At 43.5% G+C, this 13,339-nt stretch overlaps 1 protein-coding gene across 13 annotated transcripts in view; it reads right to left on the reverse strand.

Annotated features, from left to right (window-relative positions):
• Positions 1-13,339, reverse strand: part of ptprt (protein tyrosine phosphatase receptor type T) — a 413,011-nt gene that overhangs the window by 243,703 nt on the left and 155,969 nt on the right. For all 13 annotated transcript variants that reach the window (XM_036949848.1, XM_036949853.1, XM_021568407.2 and 10 more), the window contains exons 5-6: positions 11,972-12,087; positions 11,034-11,208 (exon numbers count right to left, since the gene is read on the reverse strand). In XM_036949848.1, the coding sequence (XP_036805743.1) occupies positions 11,034-11,208; positions 11,972-12,087 (291 nt within the window). The remainder of the gene's footprint in view (positions 1-11,033; positions 11,209-11,971; positions 12,088-13,339) is intronic.

The following is a 13,339-nucleotide window of genomic DNA, read 5'->3' on the forward strand; positions in this document are numbered from 1 at the left end:
ACGTTAACATTAGAAGCCTCCTCCCTAAGTTTGTTTTATTCACTGCATAAGCACACTCTGCCAACCCGGATGTTCTAGCTGTGTCTGAATCCTGGCTTAGGAAGACCACCAAAAATTCTGAAATGTTCATCCCAAACTACAACATTTTCAGACAAGATAGAACTGCCAAAGGGGGCGGTGTTGCAATCTACTGCAAATATAGCCTGCCTTCTGTTCTACTATCCAGGTTTGTACCCAAACAATTTGAACTTCTACTTTTAAAAATCCATCTCTCTAAAAACAAGTCTCTCACCGTTGCCGCGTTCTATAGACCACCATCTGCCCCCAGCTGTGCTCTGGACACCATATGTGAACTGATTTCCCCCCATCTATCTTCAGAGCTCGTGCTGCTAGGCGACCTAAACTGGAACATGCTTAATACCCCAGCCACCCTACAATCTAAGCTTGATGCCCTCAATCTCACACAAATTATCAATGAACCTACCAGGTACATCCCCAAAACCGTAAACACGGGCACTTGGCGAGGGCACTAGAACAGTTTGCAGCACCCGGCCTCACCCTACTCGAAACTGAAGTCAAACGTCTACTGTTTGCTGATGATCTGGTGCTTCTGTCCCCAACCAAGGAGGGCCTACAGCAGCATCTAGATCATTTGCATAGATTCGGCCACACCTGGGCCCTGACAGTAAATTTCAGTAAGACAAAAATAATGGTGTTCCAAAAAAGGTCCAGTTGCCAGGACTACAAATGCAAATTCCATATAGACACCGTTGCCCTAGAGCACACAGAAAACTATACAAACCTCAGCCTAAACATCAGCGCCACAGGCAACTTCCACAAAGCTGTGAATGAGAGGCAAGAAGAGCCTTCTATGCCATTAAAAGGAACATAACATTTGACATATCAATTAGGATCTGGCTAAAAATAATTAAATCAGTTATAGAACCCATTGCTCTTTATGGTTGTGAGATCTAGGGTCTGCTTACCAAACAAGAATTCACAAAATGGGACAAACACCAAATTGAGAGACTGCATGTAGAATTCTGCAAAAATATCCTCAGTGTACAACGTAAAACACCAAACAATCCATGCAGAGCAGAATTAGGCCGATATACGCTAATGATAAAAATCCAGGAAAGAGACGTTAAATTCAACAACCACCTGAAAGAAAGCGATTCCCAAAACATCCATAACAAAGCCATGACCTATAGGGAGATGAACCTGGAGAAAAGTCCCCTAAGCAAGCTGGTCCCAGGGCTCTGTTCACAAACAGAACCAACAGAGCCACAGGACAGCAACACAATTAGACCCATCCAAATCATGAGAAAACAAAAAGTTAATTACTTGACACATTGGAAAGAATTAACAAAAAAACAGAGCAAACTAGAATGCTATTTGGCCCTAAACAGAGAGTACACAGTGGCAGAATACCTGACCACTGTGACTGACCCAAACTTAAGGAAAGCTTTGACTATGTACAGACTGAGAGTGAGCATAGCCATGCCATTGAGAAAGGCCGCCGTAGGCAGACGTGGCTCTCAAGAGAAGACAGGCTATGTGCACACTGCCCACAAAATGAGGTGGAAACTAAGCTACACTTCCTAACCTCCTGCCAAATGTATGACCATATTAGAGACACACATTTCCCTCAGATTACGCAGATCCACAAAGAATTTGAAAACAAACCCAATTTTGATATACTCCCATACCTACTGGGTGAAATACCACAGTGTGTCATCACAGCAGCAAGATGTGTGACCTGTTGCCACTATAAAAGGGCTACCAGTGAAGAACAAACACCATTGTAAATACAACTCATATTTACATGTATTTATTTTCCCTTTTGTACTTAACTATTTGCACATCGTTACAACACTGTATATAGACATAATATGACATTTTATAATTTTGGAACTTCTCTGAGCACTGTTCATTTTTATTGTTTATTTCACTTTTGTTTATTATCTACTTCACTTGCTTTGGCAATGTAAACATATGTTTCCCATGCCAACAAAGCCCTAAAATTGAAAATAAATTGAAATTGAATTGAGAGAGAGAGAGAGAGAGAGCGAGAGAGAGAGAACACAAGAGAGATGGGGGTGTGAGAGAGGGGGGAGTGAGAGACAGCAAGAGAGGGGGGAGTGAGAGACAGCAAGAGAGAGGGGGGTGAGAGAGAGAGAGCGAGAGAGAGAGAGAGAGAGAGAGAGAGAGGAGAGAGTCTACTGAGCTTCTTACTGTCAGCTAAATGAGCGCCCATCAAGCAGCAGTCAAATGGAATTTGGTTCATGCCATACAGCTTGCTGCAAGTCAACTAAAGCAACTTCAAATGGCTTGTGGAAAGGCACTACGCAAACCACTTATAGTCACATCAACATTTAGCTGGAAAGAATGAGGAAAAAGACAAGCTCTTCCTCAAGTTAAATGGTTTCAATAGACTATCATCTCTGTAACTTTCTCTTACAAGTGCGGAAGTTAAAACAAAGCTAAAATATAAACCATAAAGATTTCTATCGGGGACGTATACTTGGAAATTGGTATACTTGGAAGTATACTTGGAAATGGAAATGTGTATATCGCTTTATCAAATACCTACAGGTACTACGGAATGCAGCATCAGCACTGTCTCTAAAGTACAAGAGGAGTGATGTCGTATGGTCTTGACACACTACAACACATATCACATACTAACGATCTCTACCATCACTTCTCTGCAGATGGGGGCTGTACAGTCCACAATAGCTTCACTTCATCCAGTGTGCTACCACCAGAACGTAAAGGGGGGAAGGAAGGATAGATAACTGTCATTGTATATCTTCTTTAGTGTGCAACTCCATTTGAGGTGTGAACTTAGTCGGGGGAGTGAAAGTGGAGAAAGAGAAGGGTGAGGAAGAAAGGAGAGAGAGACAGTAAGAAACAGAGAAGAAATTGATGAAGGATGAGAGGAGAATGGAGTGAAAGAGAAGACAGAGTGAGAAACAAGGCAAGAAAGAGGAAGAAAGAGGGGAAATGAGAGAGGGTAGCCTGGTGTTATAGACTAGACCTAACAGAGTAAAAGCCCAGCTGGGAAACTCATATTAGTATGATATGTTACGTTTAGTTATATAAGCCTCGAACTCAGGCTCTGTGTGTAGTTAACTGACCATCTCTGCCCATTCATTGCCATTTTACCTGTTGTTGTTGTCTTAGATGATTAGCTATTTGTTTCTTACCCATTGTTGTCTTAGCTAGCTCTCCCAATCAACACATGTGATTGCTTTATGCCTCGCATAAATACTGTTGGTTAGGGTAGTTATCATGGTTTTATTTTACTGCGGAGCCCCTAGCCCCACTCAACATGCCTCAGATACCTCTTTTGTCCCACCTCGCACACATGCGGTGACCTCACCTAGCATAACTAGTGTCTCCAGGGATGCAATCTCTCTTATCGTCACTCAATGCATAGGTTTACATCCACTACCATACCCCAGTCTGTACATCATGCACTGAATCTATTCTACCACGCCCAGAAATATGCTCCTTATATTCTCTGCCCCCAACACACTAGACAACCAGTTTTGATGGCCTTTTGCCGTACCCTCATCCTACTCTGTTCCTCAGGAGATATAGAGGTTAACCCAGGCCCTGTGTGTCCCCAGGCGATCTCATTTGTTGATTTCTGTAACCGTAAAAGCCTTGGTTTAATGCATGTTAACATCAGAAGCCTCCTCCCTAAGTTTGTTTTACTCACTGCTTTAGCACACTCCGCCAACCTTGATGTCCTTGCCGTGCCTGGCTTAGGAAGGCCACCAAACATTCTGAGATTTCCATCCCCAACTACAACATTTTCCATCCAGATAGAACCGCCAAAGGGGGAGGCGTTGCAATCTACTGCAGGGATAGCCTGCAAAGTTCTGTCATACTTTCCAGGTCTGTGCCCAAAGAGCTTCTAATTTCAAAAATGAATCTCACCAGAAATAAGTCTCTCACTGTTGCCGCCTGTTATAGACCCTGCTCAGCTCCCATCTGTGCCCTGGACACCATATGTGAATTGATTGCCCCCCATCTATCTTCAGAGGTAGTTCTGTTAGGTGACCTAAACTGGGATATGCTTAGGCCGTACAACAATCTAAGCTAGATGCCATCAATCTCACACAAATTATCAAGGAACCCACCAGGTACAACCCTAAATCTGTGAACATGGGCACCCTCATAGATATTATCCTGACTGACCCGCCCTCCAAATACACCTCTGCTGTTTTCAATCAGGATCACAGCGATCACTGCCTCATTGCCTGCATCCGTTATGGGTCAGTGGTCAAACGACCACCCCTCATCACTGTCAAATGCTCCCTAAAACACTTCTGCGTGCAGGCCTTTCTAATCAACCTGGCCCGGGTATCCTGGAAGGAAATTGACCTCATCCCGTCAGTAGAGGATGCCTGGTTGTTCTATTAAAGTAATTTCCTCACCATCTCAAATAAGCATGGCCCTTTCAAAAAATGTAGAACTAAGAAGAGATATAGCCCTTGGATCACTCCAGACTTGACTGCTCTCGACCAGCACAAAAACATCCTGTGGCGTACTGCACTTGCATCGAATAGTCCCGCGATATGCAACTCTTCAGGGAAGTCAGGAACTACTACACACAATCATTTAGGAAAGCACAGGCTAGCTTTTTCAAACAGAAATGTGGATCCTGTAGCTCTAACTCCAAAAAGATCTGGGACACTGTAAAGTCCATGGCGAATATGAGCACCTCCTCCCAGCTGTCCACTGCACTGAGGCTAAGAAACACTGTCACCACCGATAAATCAAGAAGCATTTCTCTACGGCTGGCCATGCTTTCCTCCTGGCTACCCCAACCCCCTGCCAACAACTCTGCACCCCCCGCAGCAACTTGCCCAAGCCTCCCCAGCTTCTCCTTCACCCAAATCCAGATAGCAGATGTTCTGAAAGAGCACCAAAACCTGGACCCATACAAATCAGCTGGGCTGGACAATTTGTACCCTCTCTTTCTAAAATTATCCGCTGCCATTGTTGCAACCCCTATTACTAGTCTGTTCAACCTCTCTTTCGTATCGTCCGAGATTCCTAAAGATTGGAAAGTTGCCGCTGTCATCCCCCTCTTCAAATTGGGTGACTCTAGACCAAAGCTGTTACAGACCTATATCCATCCGTCCCTGATTTTCTAAAGTCTTCGAAAGTCAAATAAACAAACAGATCACTGTCCATTTCGAGTAACCACCGTACCTTCTCCGCTGTGCAATCCGGTTTCGGAGCTGGTCACAGGTGCACCTCAACCATGCTCAAGGTAATGATAATGGTACTAAACTGCCATCGATAAAAGACAGCACTGTGCAGCCATCTTCATCAACCTGGCCAAGGCTTTTGACTCTGTCAATCGCCGTATTCTTATCTGCATACTCAACAGCCTTGGTTTCTCAAATGACTGCCTCGCCTGGTTCACTAACTACTAGAGTTCAGTGTGTCAAATCGGAGGCCCTGTTGTCCGGACCTCTGGCAGTCTCTATCAGGATACCACAGGGTTCAATCCTCAAAACTCTTTTCTCTGTATAAATCAATGATGTCGCTCTTGCTGCGGGTGATTCCTTGATCCACCTCTACGTAGACGACACCATTCTGTATACATCTGGCCCTTGTTTGGACAGTGTGTTAACAAACCTCCAAATGAGCTTTAATGCCATACAACACTCCTTCCGTGGCCTCCAACTGCTCTAAAACGCTAGTAAAACTAAATGTATGCTCTTCAACCAATCGCTGCCCGCACCCTCCCGCCCGACCGACTAGCATCACTACTCTGGACAGTTCTGACTTACAATATGTGGACAACTACAAATACCTAGGTGTCTGGCTAGACTGTAAACTCTCCCTCCAGACTCATATTAAACATCTCCAATCCAAAATTAAATCTAGAATCGGCTTCCTATTTCGCAAAACAAAGCCTCCTTCACTCATGCTGCCAAACATACCCTCGTAAAACTAACTATCCTACTGATCCTCGACTTCGGCGATATCATTTACAAAATAACCTCCAATAATTTACTTTGCAAACTGGATCACAGTGCTATCCGTTTTGCACCAAAGCCCCGTATACTACCCACCACTGCAACCTGTATGCTCTCGTCGGCTGGCCATCGCTACATATTTGTCGCCAGACCCACTAGCTCCAGGTCATCTATAAGTTTTTGATATCTCAGCTCACTGGTCACCATAACAACATCCACCCGGAGCATGCGCTCCAGCAGGTATATCTCACTGGTCATCCCCAAAGCCAACACCTACTTTGGCCTCCTTTCCTCCTAGTTCTCTGCTGCCAATGACTGGAACGAATTGCAAAACTCCCTGAAGTTGGAGACTTATAACTCCCTGACTAACTTTAAGCATCAGCTATCTGAGCAGCTTACCGATCGCTGCAACTGTCAACAGCCCATCTGTAAATAGCCCATCCAACTACCTACATCATACCCATATTGTTTTAATTAACTTATTTTTCTCTTTTGCACACCAGTATTTCTACTTGCACATCATCATCTGCACATCTATCACTCCAGTGTTAATTTGCTAAATTGTAATTACTTCACTACTATTGGCCTATTTATTGCCTTACCTCCTTACTCCATTTGCACACACTTTACACATATTTTTCTATTGTGTTATTGACTATACTTTTGTTAATCCCATGTGTAACTCTGTGTTGTTGTTTTTTGTTACACTGCTATGCTTTATCTTGGCCAGGTTGCAGTTGTAAATGAGAACTTGTTCTCAACTGGCCTAATAAAGGTGAAATAAAAAATCTAATAAAAAAAATAAGACAAAAGGTTACTTAAAGAGTGACTGCCCCTAAAAAACAACTAATCCCTTTAAAAATGGCCTGTGTGGCATCAATATGAATTAACAACATATATTCTTGACTACAAAATGTAATTAGGATAATTTTGGTCATAAAGTCAGTCTCATCTAAAATGGAGTTTGGAACCCGAGTGTGTCACAATGAGTAAATTAAGGTTGGGTTTGGATTACAATTATGCCAACAATTCATGCTCCCTTTTGCCAAGCTCGAAGTGCAAATAATTTCCTTCATTGAATGGGGCTCCGTTGTTTCATCGCCCCCAACACATTCAAAGGATCATGGCGGTTTGAGACTGAAAAGCCCTATCCGAATTGACCATGTCTCTGGCTCTGGTTCGGCAATGCATGCTTCCAGAAGGATGCACAAACAACTATGGTTTACATGCCCTGCTAGTTAGCTAGCTAATGTTAGCCTACAAGTCGGATTTGCAAATTAGTTTGTAACTCATACAAGTGTATTATGTAATGGATAATGGATGCAGCTATGGTGGTAGCTTACTCATGTCTGAGTCTGACTAATATAGTGAACTAGGAGCAACAAACCGTAACATCGTCACTGGGCTGAACCTAATCTAATCTGCAGCTGCAGTCAGTGTCTGTAAAGCATAGAATTAGCTTGACCCGTGTTACTGCCCTGATGACACAGATGGCTTCATCAACAACAGTAATGTGTGTTATGTGAAAAGTTTTGCTAAACTAGTAGGTTAATTACCCAGCCAAGCAGATACAAGTAGTAGAGTTATTTTGGTTGTAAAGTGCATTATCAAAACACTGTCTTTTTTTATATCAAATTGCAATTTACCACTTGGCTATCTATTGTATGACTCTGTCCCAGTCAACACCACCTCATAAGATGAGGAAGTACATTGGTTATGATGATTGCCTTCTGCATTCGTTCGAGAAATGTCCATTTTGCAGCCAAACATGGAACATAGAGAATGCCAGCAAGAGGACCCTCAGCATCACACAGGCATGCCCTCGCTGTGAGCATTCCTGTAAATAGAACAGGGATGACACTTGAATCAGGTTGGTGACATTTGACCTGGTCAAAGGTCAAAACAGTTTTGAGTTTTGTCCCAATTCACCTGCATAAACTAGCCTGGTGGAACCAGCCTGATCGCTGCGTTGGCCATTCTATTTCACTTCACATATCCTGATATCTGAAGGGAAATAGAAATGTGAATGCAGAAATCAGGTTGTTTCCACCGTGCTAATAATATCCACCATTGAGAATGTAATCAGTGCTCTGTGTGTGTGTTTGTACGTGACCAACCAGTATCTTTGATGAGGGGCCAGGAGCTGATCTGCGCTGTCATGGCCATAAATAGGGTGCTGGCAAAGACCTTACCTTCAGCCTCACCTCTTGCCTTCTCACCAATGGTTGTCGAGACCTGAATTAGGTAGGTTTCGTCTGACCTGTTCAAACCTCAACATAGTATAAGTTAGTTTTTTCAGATATCAGCTATCCTAACTACCATTGGTAACAGAACAGTGAATACCCAAGAAACACCCACTTCAAACCACACCCCCAAGCCAACTCACGTTTGGCTTCCATCAATGTCGGCAGTATTTCTTGAGGACAATGAGTTCCCCTTTACGGCAAATACAAAAGGAGAGTGGTTGGTCGGGGTGAATATGTCGATGTATACCGTTCGAAAGTCTAGCAACTCAAAGGTTGTGTGAGCTACTTTACCACTACTTAGCATGTTAGCTAACCCTTCCCCTAACCTTAACCATTTAAGCCACCCATAACCCCTAGACTAGCTAACATTAGCCACATAGCTAACGAGTGTAAGCCACCTAGCTAACGTTAGCCACAACAAATTGGAATACATAACATATCGATGGACATCCACAAAGTAGCACTAAGAACATCCCTCCATGTCCATCTCTCCATATCCATCCTTACACCCCTGTATCCTCCACCTTCAATCTCTCTACCCCTCCTTTCCTCCTCCAACCCTTCACCTGCTCCCTGACTCGGACCCCTGCTCCCTGACTCGGACCCCTGCTCCCTGACTCGGACCACTATTCCAGTAGCGGAGGTTATTAATAGCCTGGGACAGGCAGCGAGGGCCCTATTTCTAAACCTCACTGTTCTAACCTCTTCCAATACCTGTAATTCCCTGCTTTTTCCTCAGCCTTAAGAGACCCATAGATCCAGCCAATGACATGTTGATAGGGAATTGAGAATGCACTGTCTGGAACGTAAAAGGCACCTGCCCAAAAGGCCTCCGTTTATTAAGTCAAAGTTCCACTAGGGCTAAGCCATGGTTCGACCACTTTTTAGTCAATAAACAGGTATTCAATCCTATTCCAACAATTATATATATATATATATTAAAAATAATGTAGGCACTAATATTCTGTATCTATGCTGTAAAAGTATTGTATCTGATGACCCCGGAAATTCAGAATAATATGTAAACAGTTTGCTTCAAATTGCAAACTGCCCCAACCCTCTGACTCATATTAGTGTCATGATGCTCATGTTATCATTAAAATCAGGACACACAAACTAATACAGCTGACTAATAAAGCTTTGCAATATCATAACAGGTCCAGACCCCCCCCGCCCCCCGCAGGGCTCTCTCTTGTTTTATATCCGCAATGCCTTGGCACCTCAGAATTCCCCTGGCTTATGCCAGTGTCTTTGAACACCTGAGCTGCCAGCAGAGACAGCACAGAGACAAACCCTCCCTGGCACGCACACAAATGAGCGTGCACACACACACAAATGAGCGTGCACACACACACACACACACACACACACACACACACACGAGGGCCCAGGAGGAGTGCATGATGAGGAGAGACAGATGGTGCTGATGGCTCCTGTTCTCAGCTCAACATCCAATCAAAAACAGCCAACACCACACCAAACACATCTCTCTGCTAACAATCTAACCAAACACTCACTTAGCCCAGTTTGACTTTCACCATCTACCTTTAGTCTAACGTAGAAGCACTGGATCTTCTGCGTTTAAAAAAATAATGTTTATTCATTATGAAATTGTAAAAAATATTAATAACATTCCACCCATGAGGCCACTAGGTCATTTGACTGTAGGAAAGGCTACTAGATTAATTCCTATCAATACATAACTAGAAGAACCTATTCACCTTATTTTACAGCTCTAAATCAATTGACAATTAACATCACCCTTTTGCTTATCATAACTATCCAATTCCTACAGATTTCTTCAAAAGAAGGGGTAGGGGCAGTTATGGACTGAGACATTGTGACCGCTGATCCGTACAGACTAGTGGCTGAGAGGGCCACTTGTGCAGGTCATTAATCAGAACAATCAGCTAATCTACTCTCAAACACCAAGGACGCTAATTAAACACCATGGGTGAGACCAGTGGACACAGCAGCCAGCCTGGATTTGAGTAGCCTCCAGTCCAGCCGAGGTGCACCGATTCAGGCATGATGCACTACAAAGGCCCTTGGCTATAAGCCTGAAGGCCCGAGCCAAGAAGCCAGGTGCAGGAACAACTCAAGGTTAGGCGGAGTCTCCTCACTTCCAGATGCATCACAGTGGTGATTCGATGCCAGCTTCTGCTAGGCAGCGCCAGTTCGCCCCTTTCCACACACATATGGGCAGTGAGCGGGAATCAAAGCCCCACATTAGTGGGTAAATATCAGCATTAAAGGTTTGTTTGGATAGGCAAACCAGCCGGGGCAGGAACCGTCACGGGCTGAATTTAGACAGGAGGGGAGGAGTCCTCCCTTTCTGAGAAGAGAAGTGATGGGAAGAGGTGACAGTGCCCTACCAAGTATCTTCTTTTTCTCAGAAGAGAGCGGAGACAGAGAGTGCCCACCAACCCTTCCAACAGTAACCAATGACCACCCAGCATTCTACGCTATTTGTGAAGCAAGCCTTGTTTTCCACTCCCTTAACCAATAAGTTCACTTTGTTTATGTTCAAGGCGATGTTAGTGTGAATAAGTAAGTGGGAGAAGGGGGAGACAGTTGAACATAACACTGCTGCTGCTGATGGTGGCTGAAATAGTGAGGGGTTGGCCGCTCGGATAATGACCGGAGGACCCCAGCGGAGTTCTGACCGACTGCTAATAGGCTGGTATTATCGTAGCCTAGCGTTAGCCTAGCTGTTAGCCGCTAGCTTTTATCTGCTAGCTTTTAGCCAGTAGCAGGTAAGCCGTTAGTATGTCAGCCATACCTTTGACGATGAGCTCAGCGTAGTTGGAAACCCCGGAACCGCCATCGGAGCGGATGACGCAGCGGTAGCGGCTGGTGCTCCTCTGGGACGTATCCCCGACACTGACGGTGGCTGAGAAACGTCGGTGGTTCACCACCCGCGTCACCATGAGGGCTGTATCTTTACCGTTCCACTGCTGCAGAGAGATAGCCAGACAGACACTTGCTTACTAACACATGTACACACGGTATTTCTCACAATGTTATGGTAAAAAAGGATGGTCATTCAAATCTGATAACCAAAGAAACTCACAGTATAGTTAATGTTTGTCAGATACCCTGCAACGTTTTCAGATAGATTTCTGTGACTTTCCATTTCACAGCACTTTTCCTTGTGGTATCAACTCGACTATAACAATCTCCCAAAGAGTAATTTATTCGATCATGTCCTTAAGCCTTTTTTATGCCCTGGGTACTACTTTCCATTACAAATGCCATTACTACAAGACACAAACATTTGCTAGTGAAGTACAGTGATGGCTGGTAGAGAGGCAGTCGTCCATGTTAAAACAACACTTTCTACTCAGCGCACAGATTGTATGGATATCCCCATAGAGATTATACCATTACAGTGTGTGTGCAAGTACAGCAAGGAACTGGAACATACTGTACGTGTCCTTTCACAAGGGCGAGGTCACTCATAACACTGCAACAAAGATCAAATAAAATGCCCTGTGTATTCTACATCACTGATGAGGCCAAACCCGGATGACGCTGGTCCAATTGTGAGCCGCCCTATGGGTCTCCCAATCACGGCCGGTTGTGATACAGCATTATTTCTCTAGCCCGATCACTCAGGCAGGGCTGCCTTCTGTTATTTTTCAAATTAATGATAATATAGTTCAAGTGAGAGGGACAAGCTGGATGACAACTATAGTGGATCGAAGGGGAGGGACTCACCTGTAGCCACAGTTGGTCATGTTGGGACCACTTCCCCCCAGCAGTACACTGGAAGGTGGCGTTCTGGCCCACGTTCACCTCCACATTCTGCAGCCGCAGGAAGTGAGGTGCTTTCCCTACAAGGGTCAGGAAACTGTGTCATATACTCAAATATTTTTTTTTAGGGTTGCCATGGGGCCATAAAAGCAGCATCGCGAATTGCTCCTGTACATTTTTGTAAATGTTAGTCATATTTAGTTGTTTTTTATAGATTTTTTTATATATAAATACACAGTATCAGTCAAAGGTTTGGACACACCTACTCACACCTACTCAAGAGTTTTTCTTTATTTTTACTATTTTCTACATTGTAGAATAATAGTGAAGACATCAAAACTATGAAATAACGCACATGAAATTAAGTTGTAACCAAAAAAGTGTTAAACAAATCAAAATATATTTTCTATTTGAGATTCTTCATAGTGGCCACATTTTTCCTTGCTTGTGCAATCTTGACATTCTCTCAATCAGCTTCATTAGGTAATCACATGGAATGCATTTAAATTAACAGGTGTGCCTTGGTAAAAGTTAATTTGTAAAATGTATTTCCTCCTTAATGCATCTAAGAATTAACAAGGTAGGGGTAACAAGGAAGGGGTAGTATACACAAGCCCTATTTGGTAAAATACCAAGTCCATATTATGGCAAGTATAGCTCAAAAAAGCAAAGAGAAACGACAGTCCATCATTACTTTAAGACATGAAGGTCAGTCAATACAGAACATTTCAAGAACTTTTACAGTTTCTTCAGGTGCAGTTGCAAAGACCATCAAGCGCTATGACGTAACTGGCTCTCATGACGACCACCATAGGAAAGGAAGACCCAGAGTTACAGTGAGGAGAACAAGTATTTGATACACTGCCGATTTTGCAGGTTTTCCTACTTACAAAGCATGTAGAGGTCTGTAATTTTTATCATAGGTACAACTGTGAGAGACAGAATCTAAAACAAAAATCCAGAAAATCACATTGTATGATTTTTAAGTAATTAATTTGCATTTTATTGCATGACATAAGTATTTGATCACCTACCAACCAGTAAGAATTCCGGCTCTCACAGACAAGTTAGTTTTTCGTTAAGAAGCCCTCCTGTTCTCCACTCATTACCTGTATTAACTGCACCTGTTTGAACTCGTTACCTGTATAAAAGACACCTGTCCACACACTCAATCAAACAGACTCCAATCTCTCCACAATGGCCAAGACCAGAGAGCTGTGTAAGGACATCATGGATAAAATTGTAGACCTGCACAAGGCAGGGATGGGCTACAGGACAATAGGCAAGCAGCTTGGTGAGAAGGCAACAACTGTTGGCACAATTATTAGAAAA

This window comes from Oncorhynchus mykiss, chromosome 17, assembly GCF_013265735.2.
Source record: "Oncorhynchus mykiss isolate Arlee chromosome 17, USDA_OmykA_1.1, whole genome shotgun sequence".
NCBI lineage: Eukaryota > Metazoa > Chordata > Actinopteri > Salmoniformes > Salmonidae > Oncorhynchus > Oncorhynchus mykiss.